Raw genomic sequence first — 15116 nt, 5'->3', positions numbered from 1 at the left:
CACATTAAGGCACAAACGGAAGGAATGAAATTAAAACGATTCGGAAGCAAGCTATGGCACGTATATCAGTCACTTTGAGTTTTTATTGACATCGTTCAATAACCTCTTCAATTAAGTGATAAATCCAAAACTGACCTCAGTCTTTGAAGTATGAGTTTTTGTACCTAATTCATTAAGAGGTCATATTATAATTGTATTATCATATTGGGTTCAAACAACCGTGTCCTGATAGATTCGACTATTTAAGATCCTATGTTACGTAATCCCCAAAGAAACACATGGCAGATTTCCCAGTATAGTTTTCTGATGACAATTTCAAATTAAATCTCATGATTCAAATTGAACAAATTGACGACGATGAACGAACGTGTTGAAATCAATGTTCATTTAGATTCTAATGATGCTTAAATCCCGCGTGTAAGGGGGGCATAATGAGCTTGTCAGGCTTCCTATATGACAGTTGATCTTGTTTCATCTCACAGACAACCGTAGCTGAGGATATTCACCTTTCCGTGGTAAATGTCAACAAAACTACACTAAGCCAAAAAAGAAACTTATAATTTTTCACAAGGTCATATCTTAACATCCTCTCCATAAAAATGAACAAAAATTGCACACAGGATTACTTCAATACTCTACTCTAAACACTGGTCAGTAACCAAACAGTTGTCCAACTGACACAACAGCAAAATACACTGACATGCAACACCTTCCTGGACCACATTCACAGCGCAACAGATTTCTTTGGCTGGGTTCCAATTTTCGCCTGTACATGAACAAAAATTACACACAGGATTACTTCAATACTCTATTCTAAACACATGTCAGTAACCAAGCAGTTGTCCAACTGTCACAACAGTAAAATACACTGACACGGAACAGCTTCCGGGATCACATTCACAGGCGAATAATTGGAACCCAGCCAAAGAAATCTGTTGCGCTGTGAATGTGGTCCAGGAAGGTGTTGCATGTCAGTGCATTTTGCTATTGTGTCAGTTGGACAACTGCATAGTTAGTGACATGTGTTTAGAGTAGAGTATTGAGGCAATCCTGTGTGTAATTTCGGTTAATTTTGATAGACAGGATTTTAAGATATGACCTTGTGAAAAATCATAAGTTTCTTTTTTGGCTTAGTGTATTAACAATTTGGCACATGATAATAATGACGGTGAATTTTTCACTGCAATCAAAATGACGATATATTTGAGGCTGGTTAGATTTTCTCACGTGAATACACAGCATTTAATGCAAAAAGTTGACTTCTCTAAGGTTGATTTACAACAACACTTGACAGTTAACGTAAAATTGAAAGCAGAACAAATTACTTGTACAGGGAGCAACTATATAATTGTCCCTGCATGTTTTGTCATATTTTTAGAAATGGGTGTAGCACATTATCGACACGAGAACTGGTCAAAAACGTCAGGATTGGTCTATACATGTACATACCATTATACAGATAATTCGTTGTCACGTACGTGGTTATGAAGTTTAGACTTAAAGCGCCATTTTTCGTTTTCCCTTTTACACTTTTGCCCTTTTTTATTCGTTCGAATTACACATTAAAAGTGTTTGTATATCTTGGAGGAAATATCATCTGAGAAAAGCAAGTAATGATAAAAGGTTAGCAGTAATTCTAGATTCTCGTTCCATCCAGCGTAGTTCACTAACATTTGCTTTTCTTAGGTCTGTTTTCTCTTAACCTGGTAAAATTTCATCCCACAATGTCTAGCCTTGTAATAAAACACATTTGACTCTGCATTAAGTGTTAGAGTTGTGCAAGTAGCTTACAGAGTTCCATGCAGACATTTCTATGTTTGCAATGTACAGAAAGTTTTTAAAGCAACATTTACACTTTCTTTCGCTACATAGATAAAAAAAAAGATATCTACTGTGTCATTTTTTGGTTTCACAAAGTCTTTGTTAGAAGTTATTCACACATAGGATCAATGAATTCGACATGACTATTGTAACCTACCACGATAAAAGAAATTTGATTCAATTTTATATTTAAAAATAACACCGTGGCCCATAACTCAAATTGTATTTTTGACAATTTGAAACCTACGAAATCATTATACAAATCCGTTACATACTTTTCAGAAGTTTTAACTTCGAAGGGTTCAGATTTGCAAAGAATACCTAAAAAACGTTAAAAAAAGTTATGTGCATGTACGAATTAATGAGTGTTGGCCATTAATACATAGTAGGTTGTGCCCGTTTATCGTGGCAGGGCAATTGTTTTATTACATGATCTTAAATTCTTAGTTTGGACAATTTAAGGCGGTTGCTATTATTAATACTGAAAATAGCCAAACATATATTCAAAATGCCACATACACTCATTTGGCATTCTAGCACAGCGTAGGTAAAATGAGGCCACTAAATTGAAGCCAAGGTTATAATAATGTACAATAATAATAAGGATGTACCTGGAAGGACAGACCGATCTGTGTCAATAAGCAATATAATGATACAATATTCCTCGGTCCGTTTGAAAATTATCTTCACTTGCTTCAATTCAATCCTTCAATTTGGTCAAATCACAATACATGTAGTTCTTCAAGTATATTTTTTATATTGTCTCATTCGAGCATACACAATCCAGATTAAATGCAATACGTGGCATATATACTGCGCCAATAAAGTATCCTTACACTTGGAAAAATAATCACATATTAATAGATGCACTATCTCATCCTGCACATTATGACACCACATTGAATCCAATGTGACTCCAAGAAGCACAGTTACAAGCATTTGATTAGACGAAGGCCCAGTTTCAAAAGTGACAAACTGACCTATTCAAAACTTCAAAGACTAGACATGAATGAGTGGTGAATGGCGAATTTATGCGTTTGGCTTTAATTTAAAACAAAAGGAACAAAAGAACACTGAAACAAAAGAACTGACAAATAAAATTAAAGTTATGAAAAGTACAGAAACTGTGTTGTCTCTTTGCTTCGCTTATTTTGCGCATTGTATAGACCAGTTTGTCACTTTTAAAACTGGAACTTCGTCTATTCAATTGCTTGTAACTTTACTTCTTGAGGTCACATCGGATTCAATGTGGTGTCATAATGTGCAGGATTGCAAATTTACCCCAATATTGTTCAGTTTTGAAATTGTGATTATTTTTCCAAGTGTAAGGATACTTTATTGGCGCAGTGTATTAAGAAGCGTATAGTTCTTTTTCAATTCTTGTACTTACAAAATATTAAACAATAAAACTAATCAAACTAATTGGTGCTTATTTGAGCAAATAACCTTCTTTATTCTTCATCTACTTCTTTTGCTCCTTCTTCTCTTTGTTCAAAAAGTTCTATTAGACACCCAGCCTCGCAGAAATGCTCATTATCTAAAATACTTCTTTACATTTACCCCCATCTGCAAGCGTTTCATTTATATTTGATTCTACGCTGGAGGTATAAAAATAAAATGAATGATTTCAAATGGTACAGAATGCGCTATCTAAATGAACTGACATTTATCCAAGCACGTCGTGCTTTTAGGATTTCGGATTCTATAAAATTAATACATTACAGTGGGGCAAATATACAAAATAATGGCAAATATCATTTCCGGAGCAATGCTCACATGATCTTCTCCAAGGCAAGACACCAGAGTAAGCTTGCCCTCGAATAACAAGATTGTTTTACCTTCGGAGGAGGTTATCATCTACATACACCTGGGTAGATATTTAAAGGCAGATGATGTCATCTCTGCATTGAACAATTGTCAGGTTTAGTTTTTCGGACGAGGATGCGGTACGTGAACGTGTGACGTCATTAAGAATGTTAGTCTCAAAAGAAAAACCTGTTCGACTGAAGTACCGATTAGTGTTGCGATAGTTAACTGCACATTAATGTTGATTACGTCTCATAAAGTTGCCAATGTAACGACGGCAGACGTTCACCTTCCGGATTCACATTTCACGTAGGAAAACATAATCCGATCAATTGGTACCTCGGAGCTCGAACCCGAAACCTTACGATCATGAGCAGAAACTCGTATCTCTGCATCACTGTGACGTGGACAGATATTTGTTTTCATATGTACCAATTGTGATTTAATTTGTCTACTCAACAGATACGATATTTTGGCCGTCACCCAGTACAGCAGCTCCTACTAAGACTACCAGAACGACTATGGGAGATGAGCCACAGTTTATAGTGCGAATTGGCACAAGCGATCCATCCTCCGCGACAACACCTGTTTATCAGGCCATCACATCAACGGCTGGGAACAAAACAGGTAAACAATTACAATCCAATATAACCCGCAATTCGCCGTAGAAGTGACGTCATGATCGGATTAACTATCATAGCAATACAGGAATACAATTTTTGAATAGATCGCCCAGCACTTCAAGCAGATTGCACTAATCACCTGTGTATGTCTGCAAACATAGATTGAATACAATACCGCTCTCTTCAAAGATACTAATCATACAGGTGCGAGTAGTCAGCCTTTCTTTGACATATATGGATCAATGAATCGCGTGAACGTTGTATAGTGCAGGGCGATTTAGTCAATATTGTATTCCTCTATTGATATGGTAGTTAATCCGATTAACTACGTCACTTCAACGGCGAATTGCGCTTATTATCCTGTCAATGGATATAAAGCAGTCGTCTCTCCTTCTCCATGTATTCATATAAATTAGTTTCATTAACCGTATTAATCATAGGGCGTGACTATATTTATTGTATGAAATTCGAGATACATTATCTTAAGGGTAATGTGGAATACTAGTAGTATGTCGACAAAAAGGCGGGCACAATATAATTGAAGACCGAATTGAAAAGACTAGTTTGCGTATGACATCATGTCAACCGGACCAAAACCAACCAATCACGTCGCCCATTTGCCCTGACGCCAGACGCAAACTAGTCTGTTTAATTCGGTCTTCAATTATAGTTACATAAATATGCTTACTATTTACCTTCTACGTAAAAGTACCTGCACTTCACTCGCCATCTCTATGGTACAAACAAAAGGTATTACTCTAGGCTTTGGGGAATTTCAGCAACACCTGGATATTATTAACTGTCGATTATAGAGAGAGCCAAAACACAATTATGATCTTCTTAAACAGAATACCACGGAATCTATAGTATCTTTAGCATCGACAAAATCGACCAAAAAGGCATTTTATTTTCAATGCATCACAAAAAAATGTGTATGAGCTACGACAATTCTCCGGGCAATTCTCCAAAGTTGCCATGCTTTTTCATAAGTGTGTAGCGATCGGATGTAAAAGGGGGACCACGTAAGTAAACTGACACGTTACATGTTACATATGATTAAAAAATTAAAAATCATGATTATTTTCTCTGGTTTGAAACGCATTATTAGACAAAGGAATATTAAATAAACGATAATTACAATTTGTGAAATCTTGGAAGATCGTTGCTTCGTTGTTTTTTGCATTTATGAAATTCTTAGAATAAATAGGATATTGAATACCGAATCTCCAGAAAAACATCAAGTTGCGTGAATTAATAAATCTCGAAATAATCATTACACTCTTACCATTACCAGTATGCATTAAAGAATAATCCCTACTGTTTTTCACCACGAATATTCATCAACATCTTCTTTTATTGAAAGCTTTCTTTAGAAAACACACAATCGTTCTCCAGTTTTCATCATGCCTATTGCTTCTGGTTCACGGAGTCACAAGTACCATCCCTGCGCCAGAGGCTAAGCGCAATCTGATATCTCCTTGCCAAACACCTGTAGTGTCTGCTTCCATGATTGAATAATTTGAGTAGATCTATCAGTTCAGAACCAGGAGTCACCCTTTCCAAACAAGTTGATGGGGAACAGTGTTTGTAATGTTTATAAGCTCATATCCCAGTATTGTTTAAGTCACGATTAGCAAAAAATGACGTTACAAAATGAATGTCAATGTATGTCGGTATGATTAACACAAGTACATTTGATGAGTATATAGCTTAAATTTAATAGCAGAGTGTTAGTTTCACAAAAGCTTACGTAATTAATCGACTTCTGCATGTCAAATATTTTTGGTATTATATTTAACCAATAATATAATATAATTCCGAATCTAAGAACCCGACTGTCCCTGTTAAAAAATCAACCTAGATGAATGAATGAATCGTGCCATTAACAGTGCGCAATTCAGATTAATTCAACAAGGATCCTGCTTGAAAACGTTTCGTTAGAAAACACTTAATCGCTCTCCGGTTTTAATCATGCCTGTTACCTAGTACCTAGTACCATTTCAAATAAGTGTGGAGGATGGGGAGGGAAGGCGTGTAAAGTGATACTCCGGCTGCCTTAGTGAGTTGGCAAATAGGCATGATTCAGAAAAATTTAGCAAAGAAATTAAAGGGGAGGGATCAAAAGCGTAAATTTGCAGGGTATCTGATATTAAATAAATAAATAAATAAATAAATAAATAAATTAATTAATTAATTAATTAATTAATTAATTAATTAATTAATTAATTAATAAATAAATAAATAAATAAATAAATAAATAAATAAATAAATAAATAAATAAATTATTAATTAAAAAATAATAAATACATTAATTAGTGTACAATCAATGGTAATTACACGTCACTCTGTTTGTGGCACCATAAATGATCGTTGTTTCTTTTTTCGGAAAATTTTGCATTCATGAAATGTTTAGAATAAATGGAATCTTGAATACCAAATCTCAAGAAATATATCAAGTTACGTAAATTAATAAATCTCGAAATAATCATTACGCTCTTACCATTACCAGTATGCATTAAAGAATAATCTTTACTGTTTTTCACCACGAATATTCATCAACATCTTCCTTTATTGTAATCTTTCATTAGAAAACACACAATCGTTCTCCAGTTTTCATCATGCCTATTGCTTCTGGTTCACGGAGACAAGTACCATCCATGTGCCAGAGGCTAGGCGCAATCTGATATCTCCTTGCCAAACACCTGTAGTGTCTGCTTCCATGATTGAATAATTTGAGTAGATCTATTAGTTCAGAACCAGGAGTCACCCTTTCCAAACAAGTTGATGGGGAAAAGTGTTTGTAATGTTTATAAGCTTATATCCCCGCATTCTTTAAGTCACGATTAGCAAAAATTTGATTTCACAAAATGAACGTCAATGTATGTCGGTATGATTAACACAAGTACATTTGATGAGTATATAGCTTAAATTTAATACCAGAGTGTTAGTTTCACAAAAGCTTACGTAATTATCGACTTCTGCATGTCAAATATGTTTGGTATTATATTTAACCAATAATATAATATAATTCCGAATCTAATAACCCGACTGTCCCTCTTAAAATATCAACCTAGATGAATGAATGAATCGTGCCATTAACAGTGCGCAATTCAGATTAATTCAACAAGGTTCCTGCTTGAAAACTTGTCGTTAGAAAACACTTAATCGCTCTCCGGTTTTAATCATGCCTGTTACCTATTACCTAGTACCATTTCAAATAGGTGTGGAGGATGAGGAGGGAAGGCGTGTAAAGTGATAGTCCGGCTGCCTTAGTGAGTTGGCGAATAGGCATAAATCAGAAACTTTAGCAAAGAAATTAAGGGGAGGGATCAAAAGCGTAAATTTACAGGGTATCTGATAATAAATAAATAAATAAATAAATAAATAAATAAATAAATAAATAAATAAATTAATTAATTAATTAATTAATTAATTAGATAATTAATTAATTAATTAATTAAATTAATAAATAAATAAATTAATTAATAAATAAATTAATTAATAAATTAATAAATTAATAAATTAATAAATTAATAAATGAATAAATGAATAAATTAATAAATTAATAAATTTATTTATTTATTTATTAAAAAACATTAATTAGTATACAATAAATGGTAATTACACGCCACTCTATTTGTGGCACAATAAATGATCGTTGTTTCTTTTTCGGAAATGTTTGCATTTATTAGATGTTTAGAATGAATGGAATCTTGAATACCAAATTTCCAGAAATATACGTGAATTAATAAATCTCGAAATAATTATTACACTCTTACAATTACCAGTATGCATTAAATAATAATCCTTACTGTTTTTCACCACTAATATTCATCAACATCTTCCTTTATTGAAAGCTTTCTTTAGAAAACACACAATCGTTCTCCAGTTTTCATCATGCCTATTGCTTCTGGTTCACGGAGTCACAAGTACCATCCCTGCGCCAGAGGCTAGGCGCAATCTGATATCTCCTTGCCAAACACCTGTGTGTCTGCTTCTATGATTGAATAATTTGAGTAGATCTATTAGTTCAGAACCAGGAGTCACTCTTTCCAAACAAGTTGATGGGGAAAAGTGTTTGTAATGTTTAAGTCACGATTAGCAAAAATTTGATTTCACAAAATGAAAGCCAATGTATGTCGGTATGATTAACACAAGTATATACATAAGATCATATCCCCGTATTGTTTAAGTCACGATTAGCAAAACAAAATGATTTCACAAAATGAAAGCCAATGTATGTCGGTATGATTAACACAAGTACATTTGATGAGTGTAGTTTTAATTATAGCAGGATCGACAGGAGTGTCACAAAAGCTTACGTAATTGATCGGCTTTTGTATATCAAGGATATTTAGTTTTCCGAATCTACAAAGAACCCGACTGCAAAGGCCAAGATAGCAAGGTGGCCCTTTCAGTAACTGTTAGCATGTTCAAAGCGTAAATTCGCAACTGGAGTCTTAGTCGACCAATTATATTAACCAATAATTTCATTACAGATCTACCAAAAACAATACACTAACTGAAAGAATTCTCAAAATAATCACCGTGATGTCACTGTTTTACAATATAAATATTCGTCAACAAGTTCAATATTGAATGCTTTCTGTAGAAAACACAAAGGTTTCTCGTTTTTAATTATGACTATTCCATCTCGTTCAGGGAGACTCGTGTACCTCAAGTACCAGCCCTTAAGAGGTTAGGCGCAATCTGATATCGCCTTGCCAGCAACCTGTAGTGTCTGCTTCCATGAATAAATAACTTGAGTAGATCTATTAGTCTAGAACCACGAGTTACACTTTGCAAACAAGTTGTCGGAGAAAAGTAAAAGGTTTTTAATGTTTTAGTCATGATTTACACAAAATTGCTTTCATAAAAACGATTTTCCCCGGTTTGATTAATTTGATTATTTCGATATAAAAAGTGTAGCTTCATAGCATTTACGTAAGAAGTACAAGTTTAAAAAGTTTACGCAAATGATCGACTTCTGTATTATAGGATTGTGGGTCTACCAATTGCATTGAACAAATAATATCATATCGGAACAGAAAAACCTGTCCTTGTTAAAATATCAACTAGCATGAATGAATGAAAACTCAAAATATTATTTTCGCTCTCGCCATCAACATTTCAGAATAATTCCAGCTCTTCTCCAACACAAATATATTCACCAACAAGTTATTTTTTGCAAGCTTTCTTTAGAAAAAACCGAATTGCTCTTCAGATCTAATCTGCATGCCTCGTTCGAGGAGACACAAGTACCAGCCCTGCGCCAGAGGTTAGGCGCAATCTGATATCTCTTTGCCAGCCACCTGCAGTGTCTGTTTCAATGAATTAATAACTTGAGTAGATCTATTAGTCCAAAAACACGAATTACACTTTCCAAACAAGTCAGTAGAGAAAATCAAAATGGTTTAGTCACGATTAGCGACAAATTGCTTTCTTAAAAACGAATTTCAATGTATGTTTCAGTCTGATAAGTTTGCTAAGGGCGTTTTTTAGTCACGATTGGCACAAAATTGCTTTCATAAATGCAGAAGTAAATTTGTTTCGGTCTGATTAATTTGATTATTTTGATAAGTTCATAAGATTAGTCTGCTCTGATATCAGGATCGTCTGGAGTATCCGATGTAAAAAAACTTACATTAATAGTCGGCTACAGCTGTATATCGCGGATTCTAAATATAACTACACATATTTTAATAAAGTTATTGTATCCGAATGGTAAAGGTCTGTGTCTGAAATTCCTGATCAATTCGTGAACAATGTACATTACAATGTCGTTCTTTTTCATCTAATCTACACATGCGGCCTTGGTTTTTATACACGGTTGTAATCACATAATGTAAAGGTAAAATCCACAGCAGAAATCACATAACTGATCTGCAACATATCAGCGCGAAATTGTATAATCAATCTCCCCAAAGAATTGCCATTGCCCACAGACCCTAGAGTAATCAAAGCCATCCATCTTATTGACAGACGAATTCTTTGCAATTGTCAAGGGATTTTGTTGCTGCATACAAAAAGACAATTTTTTTTGTAATCATTAAGAAAACAGTTTCGTTCATTTGGTGCATACCAGTAAAGAATACTCTAAGGAAAGTGGTTATATATCAGTCAAAGAAGGCGATATTAAATGGATCTTTTGTGTTACGTCTGAGATGCTTTCGTATATTGTAATTCTTACACAGTCTTGGTAAAATGACGTTTAATGTGTAAATTTGGATAAGGCAAGTACTGCAGATTTTAATAATAAAAAAATAAGGCCCAAGTTTCATTATATATTGTAGTTTCATTGAAAGTGGAAGAGTGGTATGTTTGATAGAAATAATTATGGAAATCCAGATTTTGATGTCAACAGATTGCCACAAGTATGCCCCAACTGATCACAGTGATAAGTCTACAATAGATTATCTCTAAATTGTCACTGTGATTAAGAATATTTGCACATTTAAGTTTTCAAGTTTTTAAATAATAAAGAAGACATCGTTGAACAACAACTTTACTGTTCATAGACTAACATTATTGTAAAAAATCCTTTTATACGGGTAACTCATTTAATAGTTCACTAATCAGCGTCCATTCTTTGAATAATAATATATCTGCTCGGTAACAAACGTGTGGGTTTCATGTACAATATTGGCATATTAATTGAAGCAATTATGGCACAACGTCGATAGCGTTAAGGTGTTTGACCAGATCGATGTACACATACCCAATTTTTCCCTCATCAAAACAGATGTTTCTCATATACCCAGTAAATTGTAAACATTTAACGCCCGAGATATGGTTTGTTTAGATGGTGTGAACAAAAACGTGGGAAAATGGAAACTATGTTCGTGGTAAAATGTGGTAAAATGTGGTAAAAAGAAGTATGTACTTTCAAATGGGGCCATTGGTTATTAAGGTTTTTGCTATCATATCAACACCGCTGGAGGAATACATCTCAAAATTTGGAAGCACCCGAGCTAACGGTGTTTGTGCTCATATATTGAGAAAAAAGGCCCACACTAATATGGATTCAATACGTAGGCTTATTGTAACGGGGTTTTATTTTTCCTGGTAGAGGGAAATAGCGAAAAGTTTCGTTTTGGCCTGTTATTGTCATAACTGAATAACTGCAATACGCTGTAGAAGCTACGTAATAATCGGATTAACTACCATAGCAATAGAGAAAAACAATTTTTGAATAGATCACCCTGCACTACAAGCATATTGCACTAATCACCTGTGTATGTCTGCAAACATAGATTGAATACAATACTGCTCTTTTCAAAAATACTAATCTTACATGTGCGAGTGATCAGCCTTTCTTTGACATCTATGGTTCAATGCATAGGTACCGCGTGAACGTTGTAGTGCTGGGCGATCTATTCAAAAATTAATCCTGTTACATCATCACTTCGACAACGTATATAAGTATACATGTGACCAGTGGCTTGCTTCACTCATTTCTGTCAATGTATTGGCCTGCATATTATTTAAGCAAAATTACCAAAACTAGAAAAAATATCCCCCGACTCGCCTCAATGATGGTTGGTTAATATTCTGTGGAATAAAATAAACAAGCAGAATACTAGACCAGAACAAAGCGCTGCAATTCAAATTACGTTTTCCTGTGCAGGGCATGTCAAGCATATGGAAAAGCAGAGGCCTATCCATTGACCTCAAGGTACGCCTACTTCGTGCAACTGTGTTTTCCATTGCCACTTATGGATGCGAGTCTTGAGCTATGACCAAGAATGATAGGAAAAGAGTAGATGCTTTTGAGATGTGGTGTTACAGGAGGCTTCTACGAGTGACATGGAAAGACAGGAGAACAAATTCCTGGATCCTCGACAAGATTGGTACAAGTCTAACCATCAGAAGCGGCATAATGGAGAGAAAGCTGAAGTACTTTGGCCATATTGTCAGGAAACATGGTGGTGTAGAAAAACAGATTTTGCAAGGGGCTATAGAAGGCAAACGAGGAAGAGGACGTCCACCAACATCTTGGACTAATGACGTGAAGCTTGTTTCTAACCAGGGAATGCAAGGTGCAACGCACTTGGCATCAGATCGAGTGAGATGGCGTACTCTTGTGAAGACCACAGCAGCGCTACACAGCGCCACCTGACACACACACACACAGAGAGAGAAAGATGAAAGCAGTGGATGATAGCATTCATTAATTCGAGTTAAATTATTGTTAGTTTTTTCATTAGAATGATATTTGACTGCTCGTCCCGCTCAAGAGGAAAGGACCGTACAATAAAGTGATGAATTCCATCCACTGAAGAAAATTAACTGCCTCTCATAATTAACTCTCCACTTCGTCGCCTTCTCTCCGACAATAAGTAGTCTTCAAAAGTAACTTCCATTTGCGAATTAAGTCTGGTTGAAGCTGAAAGTAATTCTCCAATTTACCGCACTCAAAGTGCATATTCTTGCTAGTCGTGCCGTTCGTTAGTTGTAGAAAAATATCTCAAGCTTTTGTAAAAGCATTCATCGTATTTTGGTACAATGATTTGTTCACCGAAAAACGTGATGTTATTCCTCTCATGATAATTATTTATTACTAGTTACTGCTATACAGGGTGATCAAACAAAGATTGAACAAAATGGCAATAATGTAATTTAAAGCAGCAGCGCTGTATCTTTAAGACAAAGGAAGGGGTTGTAAACACGTAGTTAATGAGTTAACATGTTTAATGTCTATAATATTTTTACTGGTTTCTTTATTTTCCAGAATGTTTAGGGAATATATATATATAATTCAACAATGTTGCTGTTGCATATCTGACGCCATTTGCCATGATTTTAATTTCATACAAAACTGTATTTTGACCAAATGAGTTTATTAACTAGTTAATTACTTTACTAGCTCTGTAACTGCATTGTGGGGAAACGGCACACGTTGCTGCTTATGTATTTTGTAATCTAATGCAGTCCAGCAGGTAGGATAAACGTAATTATGCTAAAAATATAACTGAATTTAATAAACATTAACATATTAGCTATTGCAACGCTAACTACAACGCCAACACCACCTTAAACTGGAACGATAGTTACACAATTTGCCTTCCCAAGTATCTGTAACCGTATTGGCACACCCTGTATATTTATGTGTAGAGGCCACGGAAACTGGTACCGACTTCAATTCAAAAGCTTGTCAGTAATTTAATGTGCCAAAAATGCATTAAACGATTTATTGCTTTTGATATAGTGTGATTTAAAACAAGGGGTACGGTCTTTGGATGTGGATATTCATTATTCGTCCTGTCTGAATGTCTTTATATATCAAATTTCAATTTTCGTTGTGGTAAAATTCTGGGTTGGAAAATATCGTTGGTAGAGAGCAAGACCATCGAAAGTACAGTATAATGTAACAGCTGCCGTATGTAAAATACCGATTTGTTGCAACACAAAACCCTCATTGTAAATTGTTGATGTTCTTTATAACTTTCCGACATCCACTAAGCTAACCCAAGATATCACCTCTTCATGTAGGTTGGGTTCTTCGTCATGTCCATGTGTTATTCAGATAAAAAGTAAAATACATTTTTTGAAATATTGCAAATAACAGCTTTCACACTTGCTCACGATATGTAACAGTTGACTATATAACAAATAGTGAGTATTTTCTTTATTACTAATGTTTTTCCAATCGTTTTATTTTATTTTTAGTACAAATATAGATACTGATATTTTTGGATGATTCTAACCATCCGAATGACCTACAGACATGTGTGTACTTTTGTTTTCTACTTTTGTTCAACATTTGAGTCTTGATTTAAAAAGTTTTGAACTCTCTTTATGTATCAAAATATTGTTTTCTGTGTCAAAGCGGAACAATAGCATCTCTTCATCAGTCGACGGTTTATACATGGTCAATTCATTTAAAACTGGACCCGTACCTAAGTATTTATCCTAGTATTTTGTCCCCATTCGCTTGACTTGTCCCGAGTGCCTGACTGGTTGCGGAAAAGTGCCTACAGCATAGTTAAGATGAATAATGTCTCCAGTATTTTGGTGACAGTGTTCATCTTAACCGTTATCAAATTCCAAATTCATCTTCAATTTTTCACATGACAAATTTACTGTAGCTAACACGGAAATATGGTAGATTTTGATCGTCTTATGCACCCAGCTATAGTATCAATATCATCGTAACTGTACATCACTTTTTGTTTGTTTTCATTTTTAAATGCATTTCAAATTCATTCATACCGGTTATAGTGCCGGCTTGTCACTCCATTGATTTTTCAAATGCACAATTCAGGTCACGAATGCAATAATATAAGAGACAATAAAAATCTACTCTTTTTTTCAATTCTAGACTGACACACACAAAATTGTTACATTAACGTGTTCTTTTGTTCTTTACCTCCGTTTTACAGACGTGCTAACGGGACTCGTGGCCAATGAAGAACTTGAAGTAATCGTGACTGGGGTGTGTGTTGGAGTTGCAATTATCATGTGCCTTTGGATGACTTGTTTTGCAATTGAAAAGCGTGTTCAGACGACGTAAGCATACTCTTGGTCTATTACCATTTCGTAACGCGTGGCATAGACTGCAGATTGATCGTCTATAAAATGTCAATGTATTTCTGAATGCTTTTACCGTTTTTGAGAAACATATTTGTACATAGGATTACTAACATATGGTGGTATGTTTGAATTCAAGTTACGGATCGACAATGATCTTATAGTAAAGGACAAAAGTGAAAGTGATGATGTAACAGGATTAACTACCATAGTAATAGGTGAAAACCATTTTTTTTTATTATATCGCAGTACGTTCACGCGGTACCTCTGCATTGAACCATTGTGTCAAAGAACAGGGATAAAGACCTATATCGTAATTCAATAGAATATTCATAT

At 34.7% G+C, this 15116-nt stretch overlaps 1 protein-coding gene across 1 annotated transcript in view; it reads left to right on the top strand.

The window, feature by feature from the left end:
• Positions 1 to 15116, top strand: part of LOC140147933 (uncharacterized) — a 269908-nt gene that overhangs the window by 235255 nt on the left and 19537 nt on the right. The window contains exons 4-5 of the mRNA XM_072169728.1: positions 4090 to 4254; positions 14633 to 14759. Of these exons, the coding sequence (XP_072025829.1) occupies positions 4090 to 4254; positions 14633 to 14759 (292 nt within the window). The remainder of the gene's footprint in view (positions 1 to 4089; positions 4255 to 14632; positions 14760 to 15116) is intronic.

This window comes from Amphiura filiformis, chromosome 3, assembly GCF_039555335.1.
Source record: "Amphiura filiformis chromosome 3, Afil_fr2py, whole genome shotgun sequence".
Lineage (NCBI taxonomy): Eukaryota > Metazoa > Echinodermata > Ophiuroidea > Amphilepidida > Amphiuridae > Amphiura > Amphiura filiformis.
Note: the sequence above shows the minus strand (reverse complement) of the source record. Positions and strands in the feature narration are given on the sequence as shown.